This window comes from Vombatus ursinus, unplaced genomic scaffold, assembly GCF_900497805.2.
Source record: "Vombatus ursinus unplaced genomic scaffold, bare-nosed wombat genome assembly UNPS02014858.1, whole genome shotgun sequence".
NCBI lineage: Eukaryota > Metazoa > Chordata > Mammalia > Diprotodontia > Vombatidae > Vombatus > Vombatus ursinus.
The window spans coordinates 200573-218508 of NW_020954636.1; the positions used below are offsets into that span (position 1 = coordinate 200573).

At 41.3% G+C, this 17936-nt stretch overlaps 2 gene segments (V, D, J or C); both read left to right on the forward strand.

Annotated features, from left to right (window-relative positions):
* LOC114027279 overlaps positions 1-3215 on the forward strand; it is a 9842-nt gene extending 6627 nt beyond the window's left edge. The window contains 4 exon segments of the C gene segment in view: positions 1106-1492; positions 2137-2154; positions 2462-2568; positions 2962-3215. Of these exon segments, the coding sequence occupies positions 1106-1492; positions 2137-2154; positions 2462-2568; positions 2962-2982 (533 nt within the window).
* Positions 1-16385, forward strand: part of LOC114027270 — a 23335-nt gene extending 6950 nt beyond the window's left edge. The window contains 5 exon segments of the C gene segment in view: positions 9344-9533; positions 14337-14723; positions 15374-15391; positions 15676-15782; positions 16166-16385. Coding sequence covers positions 9359-9533; positions 14337-14723; positions 15374-15391; positions 15676-15782; positions 16166-16186 — 708 coding nt within the window.
* Positions 16386-17936: the final 1551 nt, after the last annotated feature.

Below are 17936 nucleotides of genomic sequence, written 5' to 3' on the forward strand. Positions count from 1 at the left end.
AGATAGATAGATAGATAGATAGATAGATAGATAGATAGATAGATAGAAGGTAATACTAGAGGGAAGGTGGGGGGGGTGGTAGATATCAAATACATATCTCTTGCAGAAGGGCCTGTACAAGCTGAGTCTGGAAGGAAGTCAAAGAAACTAGAAGGTAGAAGTGAGGAGGGAGAGCATTCCAAACCAATAAAAAGGAACATAGCAGGGAGATTGAGTGTTGTGTCTGAGGTACAGCAAGAAGGTAGGGTGTCATTGGACTATAATATTTGTGGAGGGAAGTCAAGTGTAAGAAAACTGGAAAGGTAGAAAGGTGCCAAGTCTGAAGGGCTTTAAAAGCCAAATATAGCATTTTATATTAGATCCTAGAGGTAATAGGGAGCCAATGGAGTAAGTTGAGTGTGTGGGAGAGGGTGGGCATGGTATTAGTGTCAAGGTCAGACCTTTGCCTTAGCAAGATGTCTTTGCAACGTGGGTGGAAGATGGATTAGACTGGGGAGAGATTTGATGCAAGGAGAGCGGTGTGAGGTAATGAAGTACTGTACCAGGATGGCAAATATGTGAGTGGAGAGAAGGGGAGGTAAATGAGACATTGCAAAGATGGAGAAAAGATTTTGGCAATAATGTGGATATTTGTACTGAGAGAGTGAAGAAAACAGGGTCACATTGAGATTAAAAGCCTGAGTAATGGGGCAGCCAAGTGGTACAATGGATAGAGCACCAGCCCTGGAGTCAGGAGGATCTGAGTTCAAATCCAGCCTCAGACCAAACACTTGACACTTACTAGCTGGGCAAGTCACTTAACCCTAATTGCCTAAAAAAAAGAGAGAGAGAAAGAAAGAAAGCCTGGGTAACACGAAGTATGGTAGTGACTTTGATAGTAGTAGGAAAGTTTGGAAGAAGGGAAGAATGGCGGGGGCAAGATGGAAAAATGAGTTTTGTTTTTGATTTTGAGAGGCCTAAGGGTCATCCATTTTGAGATATCTAAGAGTCAACAAGTGATACTAGACTGGATAAATGATATTAGACTAATACTCTTTCCCTTTTGATTCCCTAAGAAGACAGCTCTGTGACCAGTCCTGGGTTCCAACCTCTTTTCATTTTTCAGATGACCTGAACAAGGTAACTCCTCCAAAAGTGACTGTGTTTCAGCCATCCGAGGAAGAAATTGAGGAGAAGGGAAAGGCCACACTGGTCTGTCTGGCCACAGGTTTCTACCCTGACCTTGTGAAGCTGAGCTGGTGGGTGAATGGGCAGCAGACTCAAGTTGGGGTCAGCACAGACCCTCAGCCCTCCAAGGAGCAGCCTGATAACGACTTCTCCAAGTACTCGATGAGCAGCCGCCTCCGGGTTTCTGCTCCCTTCTGGCGCAATCCCAAGAACAGTTTCCGTTGCCAAGTATTGTTCCATGGGATCTCAGAGGATGAGCCCTGGACCGGTAACACAAGCAAACCCATCACCCAGAATGTCAGTGACCAGATCTGGGGAAAGGCAGGTGAGAACATCATAAACTGAACCAGGATGGAAATGGTGTGGGTGTTGAAAAAGATAGATCCAGAGAAGGAAACCAAAGGAGAGAGAGAGAGATCTGGAAGAGAGGGTGCCAAGGAAAAGATAGAAGATAATCCACAGTCAAAGACAGAACAGAGAGAAGACAGATAATCAAATAGGCAGAGAACCAAAATAGTCTGTCTCCAGGGATCTCCCCAGGTTTCATGTATTAAGAGAGGGGAAGAATTATTTCCCTGGAAATAACCAAGGCCACTTCTTGGGTAAGATATCAACCCAGGTGCAGCCTTCCTGCTCAGTCACAATTAGAGTCTTACAGAGAGCCTCCCTCCAGCCTATCAACCTGTGCAGCTCAGCAATTCACAGTGTCCAGCTGACCTTGCATCCTTCCATTTGCCCAAGATCACAGGGATTTTTTTTTAATGACGGCATCAAGGGAAGAAATACAGGACCAGGGTTAAGTCAGAATATATCAGAATTTATATTTTATTTGAATTATGAATACTTGTTTCATGATTTATTTTGGGCCCTAGGTCTATAAGCTTATATTAACCTATGTGGCCTACCTAAAAGACAACATCCTTGGGAAATTCAAAGCTTCTCATTTATGTCCTCAATTTTTTCTTTCAGATTGTGGTGTTACCTCTGGTAAGTGAAACTATCTTTTCTTCCTGTCTCATACTCTTGTGCCAACAACCATAGCCTAAGTCAGCTAGCTAGTTAGTCAATGAATATTTATTAAGCAACTACTGCAGGTAGTGCTAAGTGCTTAGGATCCAAAAAAGGTAAAGGTCAGTCCCTGCCCTTGAGAAGCTTACAATCTAATAGGGGAAGAAATATATAAATAGCTATGAATATGTATAGCAAGTCCTTCCTGCCCTATCAAGTGGTGGGAATATGGGACTAGGAAGGCTAGAGATGCTTTCTTATAGATATTGGGTTCCAACCCTCACAGAGTCCTATCAACAAAGTATCCAGTCTGCCACCTTCTTCTACGAGATCCTACTGGGGAAAGCCATGCTGTATGGCCTGCTGGTCAGTGCTCTGCTGTGGAGAACCATGGTAAGGGCATGAAAAGGGTGGAAGGCAAATGAGACAGATCTGTTATCTAGAAGCATCCCTTGGGAGTCTTCTTGATTTACTAAGGGTAGAAGGGGGGGGGAGGGAGAAGGGGAGTAATCCCAAAAACTCCCAGAGAACACCTCCAAAATGACTTGAATTTTTTCAACTTACAAATGGGATTGATGAGAGTGGGAAATTCACATTGAAACTTAAATATGGGGTGGGCTAGAATCAGGGAACTACAATAAGAGCCTGTTCTCCTACAGAGACACCACTTAAGTATTTCCATCTTCTGAGCTTCCCCTTCTGCAACACATCTCTTCCTTCAGCTCCATTCCCCACAGCCATGTTACCTGGAAAACCTATAAAGTGGTAATTGTATCTCTTCCTCAGGCCAAGAAAAAACATTCCTGAGGCCACTTGTGGAGATAACAACAGGGAGGAGAGAGCAGGAGAATTCAGCACCCATCTTGGTTACTGCTTTCCCTATTCCTATCCTGTGTTCCAGAAGAACTATTATTTCCTCGGTTCCCATCTTCATCTTTTACAGGTCTCCTCAAAAAGAACTCTGAAGCTCACAGAGAAGAAGAATGGTGGCTTAATCCTGAAGAAATAAAAAAGGTCTTGCCCTGCTTAGCTGTTACCAACTGTGTCTCCATCTTTTCTCTTTTTTTTCACATCATTGACTTACATTTGGAAATAATCTTCCAAGTCATGACATAGAGTTCATGAAAGTGTTAGAGTATTTCATTAAAAATGTCAACAGAGTTTCCCCACCATGAGAAGATTACCCACTGTGACATTAGCATCCCTTTCCTAGAGTGCCATAAAATGCAGTTGGCAATCTCACCTGTCCTTACACAGGCACTCCAGAAGTATACCCAGGCCAATGGACGCTAATGACTATAGATACACTGGGGAGAAAGCTGCACACAAGGGAATTGCAATATCCAAACTAGTAAGGCAGTGTCTGAAGAAACAAAAAACAGAGTTCTGGTGTGAAGGAGAATTGAACCATATTGTAGTAAAGGGCTTGAGATGATATTGAAAATTAATTAAACAGTGGAAAATGAGGGAAAATGAAGGGAAGGGAAGCGAAGGGAAGAATAATAAATTGACTAAGTTGGAAACAAGAAAGCTGCACTGTGAGGCAATCTGGACCTGGGTATGAAGAGGAGAAAGCCCGCATGAGGGACAGCTCAGGGAGAGATGTATTTTATATAGTTCATAGATATAGTTCATACCAAATTTTCATCTAGAGTTAATAATTGGGGATTGAAGTTAATGGGAGAGATTGGGACTGGATATATAGAGTTTAGAGTTAACTGCATAGAAATTAATAAGAATCTGAAGAGAGTGAAATGTAGACTAAGAAAAGGAACCATGGCAGAATCAAATCACTAACAATAAGAGAAACAAATCAAATTCTTAAGTTTCAACTCACACCAAGCAATTTGGTAAAAATGACATAAGATGGAAATACTCAGTGTTGGAGGGACTGTAGAAAGCTAGGCATCCTAATACACTACTGGCGGAGCTAGGAAGTTGGTCCAAACACTCTGAAAAGCAATTTATAATTATTATTTTAAAAAAATTAATTGACTAAAATGCCCATACCCTTTCATTTGGAAATACTACTGCTAAGCATATTCCTCAAGGAGGTCAAAGACAGGAAAATAAGTCCCATAAAATATTCATAACATCATGCTTTGTAGCAGCAAAGAATTGAAAACCAAATAGATATCTTTTAAACAAATCAGGTTACATTATTGTAATGAAATATTACTGTAGCATAAGAAACTATGAATATAAGGAATTCTCAGGCGCATGAGAAGACATATGAACTGATACAGAATAAAATAAATACAACAAGAAAGACAACATATCTAATGAATACAGAACTGTGGAAGTATAATGACTAATATAGGTCTAGGAGAATAAATGGGAAAATAGACCTACCTCATTCTTTGTAAAAGTGAGGAACTCTAAGTGGGCAATATTGTATAAACTGTCATGCCTGCTTGATGCATTCACTATTTTTGCTCTATTCCATTATTTATTCTCTTTTGCTGTTTTTTTGTTTGTTTTGTTCTCTTTTTTTTGCTAAGCAATGGGGTTAAGTGACTTGCCAAGGTCACACAGCTAATAAGTGTCAAGTGTCTGAGGCCGGATTTGAACTCAGGTCCTCCTGACTCCAGGGCTGGTGCTCTATCCACTGTGCCACCTATGTTGTTGTTTTTCTTTACAAGTCATGACTCACTAGGGTAAAGGAGGAATGAGGCATATATTAAGAAATGAAGGTAAAATAAAAAAAATTTTAAATCAAATAAAGAGTAATCATTTGTAACTTAGGAGAGAACAGTTTTAATTCAATGGTAGGGTCAGGAAAAAAGAAATAAGCATTTATTAATGCTTACTTTTATTATGCTTATTATTAAGCAGCTACTCTGTACCAGGGACTATGCAAAACATTTTACAAATATTATCTCATTTAATCCTCCCAACAACCCTGAGAGATAATTTCTATTATTGTCCTCATTCTATAGTTGAGAAAACTGGCACAGATGGAGTCACATAGCTAGGCAGTGTATGAAATTGGATTTGAACTCAGGTTTTTGTTTGTTTGTTTGTTTGTTTAGGCAATTGGGGTTAAGTGACTTGCCCAGGGTCACACAGCTAGTAAGTGTCAGGTGTTTGGTCTGAGGTCAGATTTGAACTCAGGTCCTCCTGACTTCAGGGCCAGTGCTCTATCCACTGTGCCACCTAGCTGCCTTGAACTCAGGTTTTATTGGCCCCAGGCCCAGTGCTCTATCCACTGCACCACCTAGCTGCCTCAAAAACCAAGTTATAAGGGGGAATGGAAATGTTGGTAGACCTGACTCACCCAATCACTAGGTCAAATGGCTACTTTTTAACATGAGTTTTCAGCACATTTAAATAGCCCGGAGAGTCATTCCCCTCTCCAACTCCTATAAGACTGATATCTGTATTACTGAATTTATCACTTGGCCAGAAGTATGCTGTCTTTCTTTAAACTCTAGTAGCTGAAGGGAGGAGGATAGAAACCTGACTTCTTCCCTCCTCCACCTACAAACTGCAATCTCTTTGAAGACAGGGACCAGGTCTATATATGTATGTCTTAAGCTTTTCCTGTCTCCCTCTGTAGGAAGGTTCTCTACACTCACATAGTGAGTGGGTCCCATTTCACCTGCCCCATCCTATTTCTGCTCAACATATGACCTTTATTCTTGCTAACTCCCTTCCCCTGGGAACTGTGATTTACTAAATGTCATGCAACTGCTCCCACTATCAAGGATGTCTCCTCAATGGGCCAGAGTATGCAGAATGAGAGAAACTAAGGGCTATCTCAGAGCCTGGAAGCCTGTTCTGACTCAACACCTGATTTGTCCCAGTCTGAACAGATGTTTGTATTATAATATCATGGATTTGGACCTGGAAGGGACTTCAGAGGTTTTGTGGCCCAAATTCCTTATTTTGTAGGTGAGGAAACCAAAGCCCAGAGACTTTAAGTGACTTTCTCCAAGTCATGGAGTTGGGATTTGAACTCAGGTCTTCTTGGTTCTATGTTCTACATTCTCACCACTATACTTTTCTTGCTACTCATTTTCTGAAAGGACTCCTATCCTGTAGAATGGGCTGAGAATAGATGAGATAAAAGGATTCAGAGGAAATCCAAGAGCCATTACCAAAGTATGACAGATTAGGGGGTTGCCCCAGGCCCAAGACTTTGGAGGGCCCTGCTTTCTGACCAGTGACTTAAAGAGGCAGAAAATGTAGTAGAAAGGCATTAGATTAAAAAAAAAGATGCTCTAAAGTCCACATTCATACAATTAGGGTATTAATACTGACTAATGCCAAGTAAAGAGATAGGATTACATCTCCCTACTGCCACACAGACCCCTTACTCATGCTACTCTTATTTGACTTCTTTTCTTCTTTTTGGAATACCTTGAGATTCATGTAAACCTATTTTTTTTTATCAGTACATGGAATTGTATGGTAGAGGGCCCTCCTTGGTAAAAGAACTCCCCAATGCAAATCAGCAACTATTCTGCTATTTATTGTCATAGAGATGTCAAAGGAGCCCTTAGATGTTGTGACCTGCCCACAGTCACATAGTTAATATGTGTTAGAGGCAGGACTCAAGCTATGTCTTTCTGACAGTCTCCTAATCTCTATCCATTTAGACATGCTGCCTCTCAAACTGATTTTACCTTTTATTTTTCCGGTGGGGGGAGTCTTTAGGGAGAAGAAAAACCAGGGTGGTTGGTTCCAGGGAAACACCTCATGGGGAAAACCTTGTTGTCTTTGTATCCCCAGTGTTGAGCTCTTAGTGAGTTCTTTATAAATGCTAGTTGATTGATTGACTCCAAGATTCTTTTCATTACAATCCTACATCTAGACCAGGGTTCCTTAATCTTTTTTGTGTATTTTTAAATAAATAAATGCTCTTAAATAAAATAAATTGTTTTTAAAACATTTAAAATAAAGTTTAAATAAATAAATGGTTTTTAAATAAAACACATAGGAATACAAAGAAATTCATTCTATTGAAATACAGTTATTGAAATATCTATGAAAAAAGTCAATGGACCCAGATTAAGAATCTATGTTCTAATAACTGAGATCATCTTCAGTGATAAGTGGACTGTTGCCTCCTCAAGTGGCAAAAGTAGAAAAGTAAAGCATTTCATCTGTAATGTTCATTTGAATCTCAATCACGTGGGCCTTTGGCCACTCTCAGCCATGTGGTTGTCAAGTCAACTTTGAATACTGCAATGACAAGGAACCACTGAGGAATTACATTATTCTTTTTAGGGAGAGTTCAAAGTGTTAAGAAATACTTCTAGGGTTCTGCCCTCTAGGGATAAGCATTTCCTTCCACATAGTGTATGACAAAATTTGTAAGTGCCCTGACTATTCTAGTTGCCCTCCTGTGGACTTGATTCAAATTATTAATGTCTTTCTGAAAATGATACCTAGAACTGAACATAATAGAACAGGTGGAGTGTGAATTGGCCAAATTATGTAAAACATCTATCCTCTCCTTTTACTTCCTCTGTAGGGAATACTATGAGATCTGGAGGAAAACAAATTCCATCTGAGAAGGCAGGGAAAAGAGAGACTCAAGAAGTTAGAAGAGGAACACAAGAAGGAGGTGGGAGGACAAGAAGTTTAGCTTGCTTTGCAACTCTGTTTTTATTCCTTGATGCATCAACAGCCTAGTTGTTACTGAAAATTATTTCAGATCCTTAGAACAAAGTTCTTAACTTAGAGTAGAACTTTAAAAATTTTGTGATAATTATTTAATAGGATTGGTTTTTGTACTTATATATCTTATTTTATACATTTAAAAAGATTATTATGAGGAGCCCATAGGTTTCACCAGATTGTCAAAGGAGTCTATGACACCAAAAAAGTAAAAACTCCTTCCCCAGTGAGAGTGCTGTAGTGAATACCATGCTGTACTTGGGCTCAATCAACTTGTATTTATTATAAGCTTACCATGTGTGCAACACTGGGGATACAAAGAGGAGAAGAAATAACACCTCCAACACTTTGTATTCTAATAGAGTCAGAACGACCTGGGTTAGAGCCTCACCTCAGACACTAGCTATGGGGCCCCACAGATGTCACTTCTCTGAACTTCAGTTTCTTCATTTCTAAGAGTGTGCCTACTTTGTGGGGCTGTTGTGAGGATCAAATGAGATGATGTATGTAAAACACTTTGCAAAGTTTTTAAGTGCTATGTAAATATCAAGTATTATTATTGTTACTATTCTTACCTCTGAGATTACCAGAAGGCAGAGAATTGGACCAGCAACTCAGAAAACCCCTTTTCTTCCACTTTACAATTCACTTCATCAGAGGTTGTGGTCCTCTGGGAATTTTCTCCCTGTGAGAATGATGTCTCTTTGCTAATTGAGACATAGCTAGCGATTTCAAGTGTCAGCCCCTTAGATAAAGAGAAACACCTTCCTTGAACTTTAGCCCTGCCCTCTCTACTTCTTTATAAATAAGAGTCTAAGCAGAAAGGCCCAGGTATTGTCAGAGTCGATACTCCTATACAGGTGCCATCTAGGGAGGGGAGCATCTACTCCCTGCCTGGGCCCCCTGAGTTTGTTTCTTCAGTTCCCTCACCAATTTCCACTTTACTCCTCCCCCAAACCCTGTTCCACCAGTTTCTACCACAAGCACTCCCCAAAACTTCCTCTGGGTTGAGGGAAGGGGATGAGGAGGAGGGGCTATTTTTGTAGCAAGCTGTATCATTGTGGGGACTGGGGGGAGGGGGGGCGCACAATGATTCAAGTTTATGAAATGCCTTTACAAAAATCCCTCACCCCTAGGATATCCCCTACCCTCTGTCTCTTCCCCTTTTTGCTGGTCTAAAAGGACAATTTTGTTGGAGGAAAAGTGATCTCTAGAGGCAATAGCTGAAAATATCTGCTTGATTCCTATCTAAGTTGTAGCCTGGACTCAGTGCCCTTTCCTTCCTCCAAGTGACGACTCAATTCCTATCTCTAATTCATAGGTTTAGGTTAAAGTCTCAAGGTATATATATGGTAGGCAATCTCTTGGATTCGAATGAGTTAGAAGGTTGATTCAGAAGATGTAGAGTCCTGTGGCAATATAGTCACAAAGGATCCATTCCAATGAGAAATCAATGTTTTATAATGTTATAAAATGAAATAGGAAAGCACTGTCCTCCATAATGTTGAGGAGCCAAAGAGTAACTGCCCATGTTATCTTTATGTTAATTTGACTTTAAATGAATCCAACCATTTGCACTTATTTCACTGTGTCTTGCATACCCGGTTCAGGAGAATCGGGAATTAGAAGGCAAGGGAGGCCCCTAGGGGATAGGGAAGAATTCTTGGCCGTCCGCTTCCTACTGTGTCGCAATGTGTTTCATTTTGGACCTGGGACCAGGCTCAGTGTTCTAGGTGAGGAATTGGGATCCAGGATTTAAGGGAGAGGGGTTGGGAAATGACAGCTGCATCTTGGTTTTGACAGTACCCATGCAAACCAACCTACCCTAGCCACCTTACTCTCCTTCTGGAACCTCTGGACCAGAGGGTGTGTGAGGAACACGGAGAGTACCGGGATCCCTCGGCAGGAGCGTGAAGCCTCTCAGGAGCATACCCGAGTTTGAGCTGTGGCCCGAATTTGAGCTGTAGCCTTAGCTGCTGTGCTAACGCCGGCGAACCATTATACTTTGGAGCCGGAACCAGGCTAACGGTTCTGGGTAAGAGAAGGCAGCACCCACTATCCTGTATTAAAATTCCCACTTAATCCCTCTCAGTGAGCAGTGAATAGGGCAGCGTTGGTAGCTGCTCCCAGCCTAGGAGAGAGCTGGCAGGGACTGGAATAGGGACCCCCTATAGTCCTCCTCCTCCCCAGTCCATTTGTGTGCGGGGCTGCCGAGCTGTGAGCACAGACATCCTCTACTTCGGGACGGGCTCCTGGCTCGTCGTTCTAGGTAAGCCTGTATAAAGACCTGATGGAGGCAGGCAGAATCCCCAGGGAAGAGTGGATGTCCCTAGGGTAGAGACGAGGAGCAGAGAACGGTTGGGAGTTCGCTTTTTGTGAGGGGCCTGGGGGCTGTGACTCTGGTAACGCAGCCCAGACTTTTGGATCTGGAAGTCGTCTGATCGTCATAGGTGAGTGTCCCCGTACAGCTCATACAGGGCAAGGTCCGGAAGGGTCCCGACACGACACCATAGCTCCTGGCCACCGAGAAGGACGGTGCTGGGGAATAGTAACTACGACAGAGAAAGAGCCGGAGCCATTTCCATCCCCTACGCACCCTTCCTCCTGCCCCATAGACTATTCTTTTCCGATCTGAGTGGACGGTAAGGGAATGGTGAGGGGAGTAGGGGGGGCTGGCTGAGATGAACCAAGACCGCAGCCCCGGCAGACGTGGCGGACTGGCTCCCTGGTCTTTTCTGCACCAATTTGCCTAGGAGCCAGCGTTTCAGCTCGCATACCCAGCTACAGGTCACAGGTGATACACCCTCCCAGCTAGCATCTCTTGGTGGGAGGATTTGTAGCCGAAGGTAGCTTTGGAAAAGCTTCAGCCTCCCCCATCTCAGGTGCTAACCTGAGTTCTCCCCCCCATACTTTCCTCTCCCCTAACAATGGATTTATTCCAAGAAAACCTGAGTGTACATGAACAAATTGGAGTGGAAGGGGGATGGAGGAAGGTAGCAGAGGGACTAGTCTCACTCTTTGGTTTCTAGGCAGAGGGTGGTTTTTGTTTCTGAAGGGGGTGGAGGGAAGTATGCTTCCCAAGCCTTCTCCAGTGGACAAAAATAGTGTCTAAAAGGAGATAAAGATCAAAGGGAAAGGATCCAAGCAGAGAGAGAGTGTGGATTAACAGCCAGACAGTGTGGAGTCATGAGAAAGACACTGAATTTGGAGTGACAGTACCTGGATTCAGACAGATCTCCAAGCTTGGTGACCTTGGGCAAGTTACTTACTCTATGTCTCTGGGCCTAGAGCACATCATCTATAAGATGAGAGTGTTGCATTATAAGAGCTCCAAAGTCTATTCCAGCTATAATCGTGTTCTGCACTTTATTTGTTCTATCCAATGGAGGCAGAGGATGTTAGTTGAGAGAAAGCGAGAGAGAGAGAGAGAGGTGTTGGTTTCTCCCTTCATCTTGATTTATGGAATGGCATATATAGAACTTAAAATCTAGTATAGTGCTCTATACCCAGAGGACACTTAAGTGTTTACTTATTTAGTGGTGATGAAGAGGAAGGAGGGGAAAGATGATAATAATTGATGAACATAGTAGAAGGGAGTATGCGAGCACCAGACACAGGCAATGGGAGAAAACCAGTTCCAGTCTGGGCTTTCAAAGTAACCTCCTGTATAGTATACAAAGTCTGCCCCTCCCCTTCCCCAAGTCCTTCACTCTCTTACTCTGAGATCCTGTTCCTTGAGAAAAATCATAGGATTTTGAACTGGAAAAATGTTAGAGATTATCCCATCCCAACCTTAATTTTTAGAAATGAAGGAAATGAGTCCTATAGAGGTGAAAAGTAAGGATGATGTCCATACCACCACCACCAAGCCTTGCCCATGAGCACCCATCACATTAGTCAGTCATATAAATTGGAGGAGCAAGTTCTTGTCTCCATTGGGTGATTGACTCAAGGGTATCACAGGACTCTCTAGCCCTTTAATATTTCCTCTTTCCCTCGCACTAGGCCTAAAATCCCCACCATTACAGTTACTACTCTGGGTTTGATGACAGATAAGAAGAGAGGGAATAGAAACTCCAGGCTCTTTAAATGCATATATTTTACTTTAGAAGGGTGCAATATGAATCTAATGTTTGATGAGTTCTCTTGTAAAATAGGGATTATATTTATTCCTCTTAGCTCTAGAGGGGAGAACTAAGATTAATATGTATTAGGGAGGAATATTTCAACTCAATCTAGGGAAAGCTTTCTTATTAGTTTGAGCTATCCAAAAATAGACCAGGATGCTTTACTAGGTGGTGAATTCCCTGTCCCTTGAGGTGGTCAAGCAGAGGCTGGATGGCCACTTGTTGGGGATGAAAATGTACCTCATTCTTCGGTAAAGATCTTAGATCACTTCCATTTATGACAGCAAGATTCTAGAAGGGAGAGTTGATTTCTACTAAATGCCTTTTCTCGTTCAGCATTAAGTCCTAGACCAATTTAACAAACACTTATTTTAGCTCTTAGGTATATAGAGGTTATAAAGATAAATAAGATAGGATCCCTGCCACCATAAAACTCCCCTTAGCTTAAATGAGTTTGTTGTTGTTTTTCAGTCTCCTCTGACTCTTCCCGGTCCCATTTGGGGTTTTCTTGGCAAAGATTAACCAAGTGGTTTATCATTTCTGTCTCCAGTTCATTTTACAGATGAGGAAACTGAGGTAACAGGGTTAAATGACACGTCCATGGTCACATAGTTTCTGAGGGTTCGATTTGAACTCAGGTCTTTCTGACTCCTGGCCCAGTGCTCTATTCACCACTCCACATAGCTGAGTTTATTAGAGTATAAAACCATTCACCTATGATATCAAGACCTTAAGGAAATGGGATCAAAGAAGTTCTGACATGAAGGAGGGAGGAAATAAGCATTTATATATAGCCCCTAAATATTGTTTCACTTGATCCTCACAATTCTGTGAGGTGGGTGCCATTATTATCCCTTTTTGGCCATTGAGAAAATTGAGGCAAACGAAGGTTAAGTGACTTGCCCAGGGCCAAGGTCACATAGCTAGTAAGTGCTGAGGCTGGATTTGAACTAAGGTCTTCTAGACTCCAGGCTCATTACTCTATCTACTGTACCACCAGCTGACTCAGAAGATGCAATTCAGATTATATGAAGCTTCAGATGGTTGATCATTTTGAGTTGTCACAGTAGGGAGACATTTACAGATAAAGAAACTGTGGGCTTGCTAATGGAGCCAAAGTAGATATATAGGGCCTTGCCTTAGGTTAATTTGAAGGAAGCTATGGATTCTCTTAGGCATCTGGGGAAGGGAACATGGGAGTCCACTTGTGCAAAGTGATGGAGGTGGTAGATGGAAAGTCTTGGGCAAGGAACAGCCAGTAGTCCAGTTTGACTGGATCAGGAAATGCTTCAAGGGGAGTAATATGAAATAAAAGCAGAGAAGGGGAGAGGGGCAGATTGTAGAGGATTTTAAATATCCAGCTGAGCATATTGTTTTCATCCTAGAGATAATATAAAGTCATTGAAGATTTATTGATGGGGTTGGGGGAAGAGGAGACATGGTCAGATCTGTCCTTTAGGAATTTGGATTTAGCAACTATATGGAAGAATTAGAAAAGGTGCTGGGAGACCAATTAGGAAGCTACAAAAACAGACCAGGTAAGTGATGATAAGGGCCTGAAATAAGGTAAGACCAAGTGAGTGTAGAAAAGAGGACAGATGTTGGAGAAGTTGTGGAGGTAAGGTTGACAATCTTATGTAAGATGTCCCAAAAATCTTAGTGCCAGAAAATAAGATTTTTGGGACACCCCATATAATAGTATTAAGGAAGAGGATGACTCCAATGTTGAATGTCTGAAAGGATACTTGTGCCTTTGAAAGAAATGGGGAGATGTGGAGGAGAGATAGGCTTAAAGGCTCAAAGAAGTCTACCAAAATGGAAAGGGAATTGAGACTTCAATGACAGAAGCAATATAGCTTTATACATGTGAGGTATGGTAGGGAAAAAAAGTCCTTCAAGGATTCTAGATCTACAGTCCTTGAAAAGGCTTTTCAATTAAATCACAACACCACTTATTAAGTATCTGCTATATTCAAAATAATTTGTTATGCACTAAAAGAAATATAAAAGTAAACAAAATAATATATCTGAATTCAAGGAATTCAGTGTATTTCAATAGGAAAGATAAATTATATATTCAAAAATTATATGTATGTATACAAAGTATGTATAAAAATTACAATGCAAAACATAATATTACAAGTGGACTAGAGGGTTATGGAATCCTGTGACATCTATCTGTGAGATCAGGGAAGGTTTTTCAGGTTTCTTATCTGTAAAATGAAGAGATTGGCAAGGGTGATTATTCTTTAAATAGATGAAGAATAGATAAGATTTTAACAAAGAGGGCACCTTAATTCTCAAAGAGTACTACAAATAAGCAAATACATAAAGCATCCTTCTTCCTCCCTCTTACAGTAAAACAGCTCTCTGTCCAGTCTTGGATACCAACCCCTTTCCATTTTTCAGATGACCTGAACAAGGTGATTCCCCCAAAGGTAACTGTGTTTCAACCATCTGAGGAAGAGATCGAGGAGAAGGGAAAGGCCACACTGGTCTGTCTGGCCACAGGCTTCTACCCTGACCTTGTGGAGCTGAGCTGGTGGGTGAATGGGCAGCAGACTCAAGTTGGGGTCAGCACAGACCCTCAGCCCTCCAAGGAGCAGCCTGATAACGACTTCTCCAAGTACTCGCTGAGCAGTCGCCTCCGGGTTTCTGCTCCCTTCTGGCGCAATCCCAAGAACAGTTTCCGTTGCCAAGTATTGTTCCATGGGATCTCAGAGGATGAGCCCTGGACCGGTAACACAAGCAAACCCATCACCCAGAATGTCAGTGACCAGATCTGGGGAAAGGCAGGTGAGAAGTATCATGAGTAGGGGTACGATGGGGGTTGTATAATGGGCAAACAGACCCAGAAAAGAAGACCAAGACAGAGACACAGGGAGGGGAAGAGAAAGGCAGAAAAGGACAAGGACAGAATGAAAAAAAATCCAAAAACAAAAGCAGAGAGGGAAGGCAGAGAATCAAAAATACAGACAATAAAAGAAAGAAAATAATCTGTCCCCAAGAATATCCCTTGGCAACATGGATCTAGAGAAAAAAAAAAGAGTCAGGCTACATTTCCCTGGAAGTAATCAAGGCTTCCTCCTGCATGAACTAGGTATCAACTCAGGCTCAGCTTTCTCCTTCAACTCCAATCAGAATCTTGCAGATAGCAGCCCCAGACTACCAACTTGTGTAATCTACAGAATATCCCTCTAATGTTGCATCTTTCCATTTGCCCACAATTATAAAGATAATGTGTTTTTTCAAAGTACTAGCAAGGAGAGAAGTATAGGGCTAGGGCTAAGTTAGAAGGCATTACATTTTTAAAACAATATGTAAAAATGCCTCAGCATTTATTTTGGTTCTTAGACCAATAGCCATGATTTAACCTACATGGCCTAAAGATAACACCTTTGGGAAAGCCAAGGATTATTCAATATGTTCCCAATTTTCTCTTTCAGATTGTGGTGTTACCTCTGGTAAGTAAATCTCTTTTTCTCTTTTCTCCTTATTCCCTACCCTTTTGCCAGCAACCATAGCCCAGATATCCCTTGGGTAAGCTCCTTGAAGACAGGGATTTTCTTTTGCCTCTTTTTGTATTCCCAAAGTTTAGCACAGTGCCTGGCATTGAGTAGGCACTTAATAAATGTTTATTGATTGATTGATTGGATATACTCCTCCATTGTCCCATCAGTGATGGCAATGTGGGACTAGAGGAGGCCAGAATTGTGTGCTTACAAGAATGGGGTCTCTACCCTCACAGAGTCCTATCAGCGCAGTATCCAGTCTGCCACCTTCCTTTATGAGATCCTGCTGGGGAAAGCCATGCTGTATGGCCTGCTGGTCAGTGCCCTGGTGTGGAGAGCCATGGTAAGAAATTAAAAAAAGGAGAAAGGAAAATGGGACACAATTATGATCTAAAACCACCCTTAGAAAATATGATGAACCCATAAGTCATCAAGGGTAGTGGAAATGTGAAGGAGGAAGGAAATAGCCCCAAAGGCCCCACAAAGTACCCCAAAGTGGTTTTAACTTTTAACCTTACAAATTGGATTGGTGGGAATGGAGAAATTCAAGGTGAAATTAAAATAAGTGATGGATGAATTTCAACAAGAATCCAGTCTCTTATAAATATTTGACGTAGATAGTCTCAAGTCCTTGGCTTCTCCATTCTGCAACATGTCTCTTTACTTATTTCTCCACCGTGATGTTACCTGGGAGATTGACAAGAGGTATTTATATGTCTTTTTTAGGCCAAGAAAAAATATTCCTGATGCCAGCTGTGGAGGTGAGAAGAAGGAGAAGAGTCTGCTTTCTCTATTCTTATTCCGTGTTCCAGAAAAGCTGTTGTTCCCTCAGTCTTCATCCCCATCCTTCAGAGGTCTCTCCAAAGACAACATTCCAGTCCCAAGGGGAGAAGGATGGTGGTTTAATTTTGAAGAAATAAAAAAGCCTGCCTTGGCTTAGCAGTTACCAGTTATGTCTCTATCTTTTTTCTTATCGACTTAATCTGGAAATATTCCTCTAAATTGGGATATACAGTTCAAGAAAGTATTAGCATAGTTAACGGAAAACCTGCTTGAGCAAAGGGAGAGGTAATTCCATTAGGACATTAGCATCCCCCTCCTTGAGTTTCAAATTGTTGTCAATCTCACTTATCATTACATAGGTACTCCAGAGATAATAGTTAAGCCAATGGATGCTAGACATTGTGAGCATTTGGGAGAAAAATCTGCACACAGGGAAATCACAATATCCAAGTGATTAAGGGGATGTCTGAGAAGAGGTGGGAAATAGAAATATGATGTGAAGGAGAGCTGAGCCCTATTATAATTAGAGAATGAAACAAGAGAGGTGGGAAAGGATTGAGAATGTGAGGAAAAGATAAAAGAATGTTCATGAAATTGGAATAAAGTTTAAATGAGAGGTAGATTGAATGGTAGTCTGGGACTAATGTGAAGGCTGATTTACTTCGAGTGACAGTTCAGGTACTGAATTATTTCTTTAATGTCCTGAACTCTGGAAATTTCACATGGAATTGGAGATTGGGATTGAAGTTTAGGAGAGGAATAAACAGATATGATGTTAATCTGAATAAATATAATAAATGAATCCATGGGACCTAATAATATCCCAAAGAAAACAAAAGTATAGACTGAGAAAAGGGCCCCAGGCAGAGCCAAGTCCTTAATAATAAAATAAATGTGAATAAAATCATCTCTGAGATTTTATTCTGCATTGAGAAAATTTGCAACACGACAAAAGGATGAAAGTGGTCAACGATGGAGGAGTTGGGGAAAGGGAGGCATATTAATACAATGTCGATGGAACTATGAATTGATGTGATTATTATCTAAATGAATTTGTGATTGTGGTTTATAAAAGCAACTAAAATGTCCATAATGTTTGACCCAAAGACCCAACTCCCAGGTCAGAGTCAGAAAGAAATGTCCCACATGTGCCAAAATATTCATAACAGTACTTGTATAGCAGCAACAAAAAACAAAAACAAAATAAGTGCCCTTTGATGGGGAATAGGGACTTAATTTGTGTTGGTATAAGGAACTCCTGGATCAGAGAACCCCTTCTATCAATGCAAATTGACACCTTCTCTGTAACTTATATTCCCATAGAGTGTCCTAGGACACTGTGATCATATAAACAGCATGTGCCAAAGATGGGGTTTGAACCTGGGGCTTTTTGACTCTGACTCAAGCATTTTATCCATTATTCTTCTCTTTTGATTAGGGATAGCTAAATAAATAATGGTATCTGAAAGTAATGGAATATTACTATGAAGGAAGAAAACATGAAAACAATACATTTGGAAAGGCATAGGTAGATATAGAACTGATGGAAAACAAGGAAACTGAACCAGGAAAGTTTATACATAATAACTACAACAATGTAAATGAAAGAATAAAACCACAAACTGAATTCTGTGTAATTATAATGACCAGACTTGGTCCTTGAGAAGAGGGGAAGAAAATGTCTCCTTATCTTCCTTGCAAAGACTGGAGACTA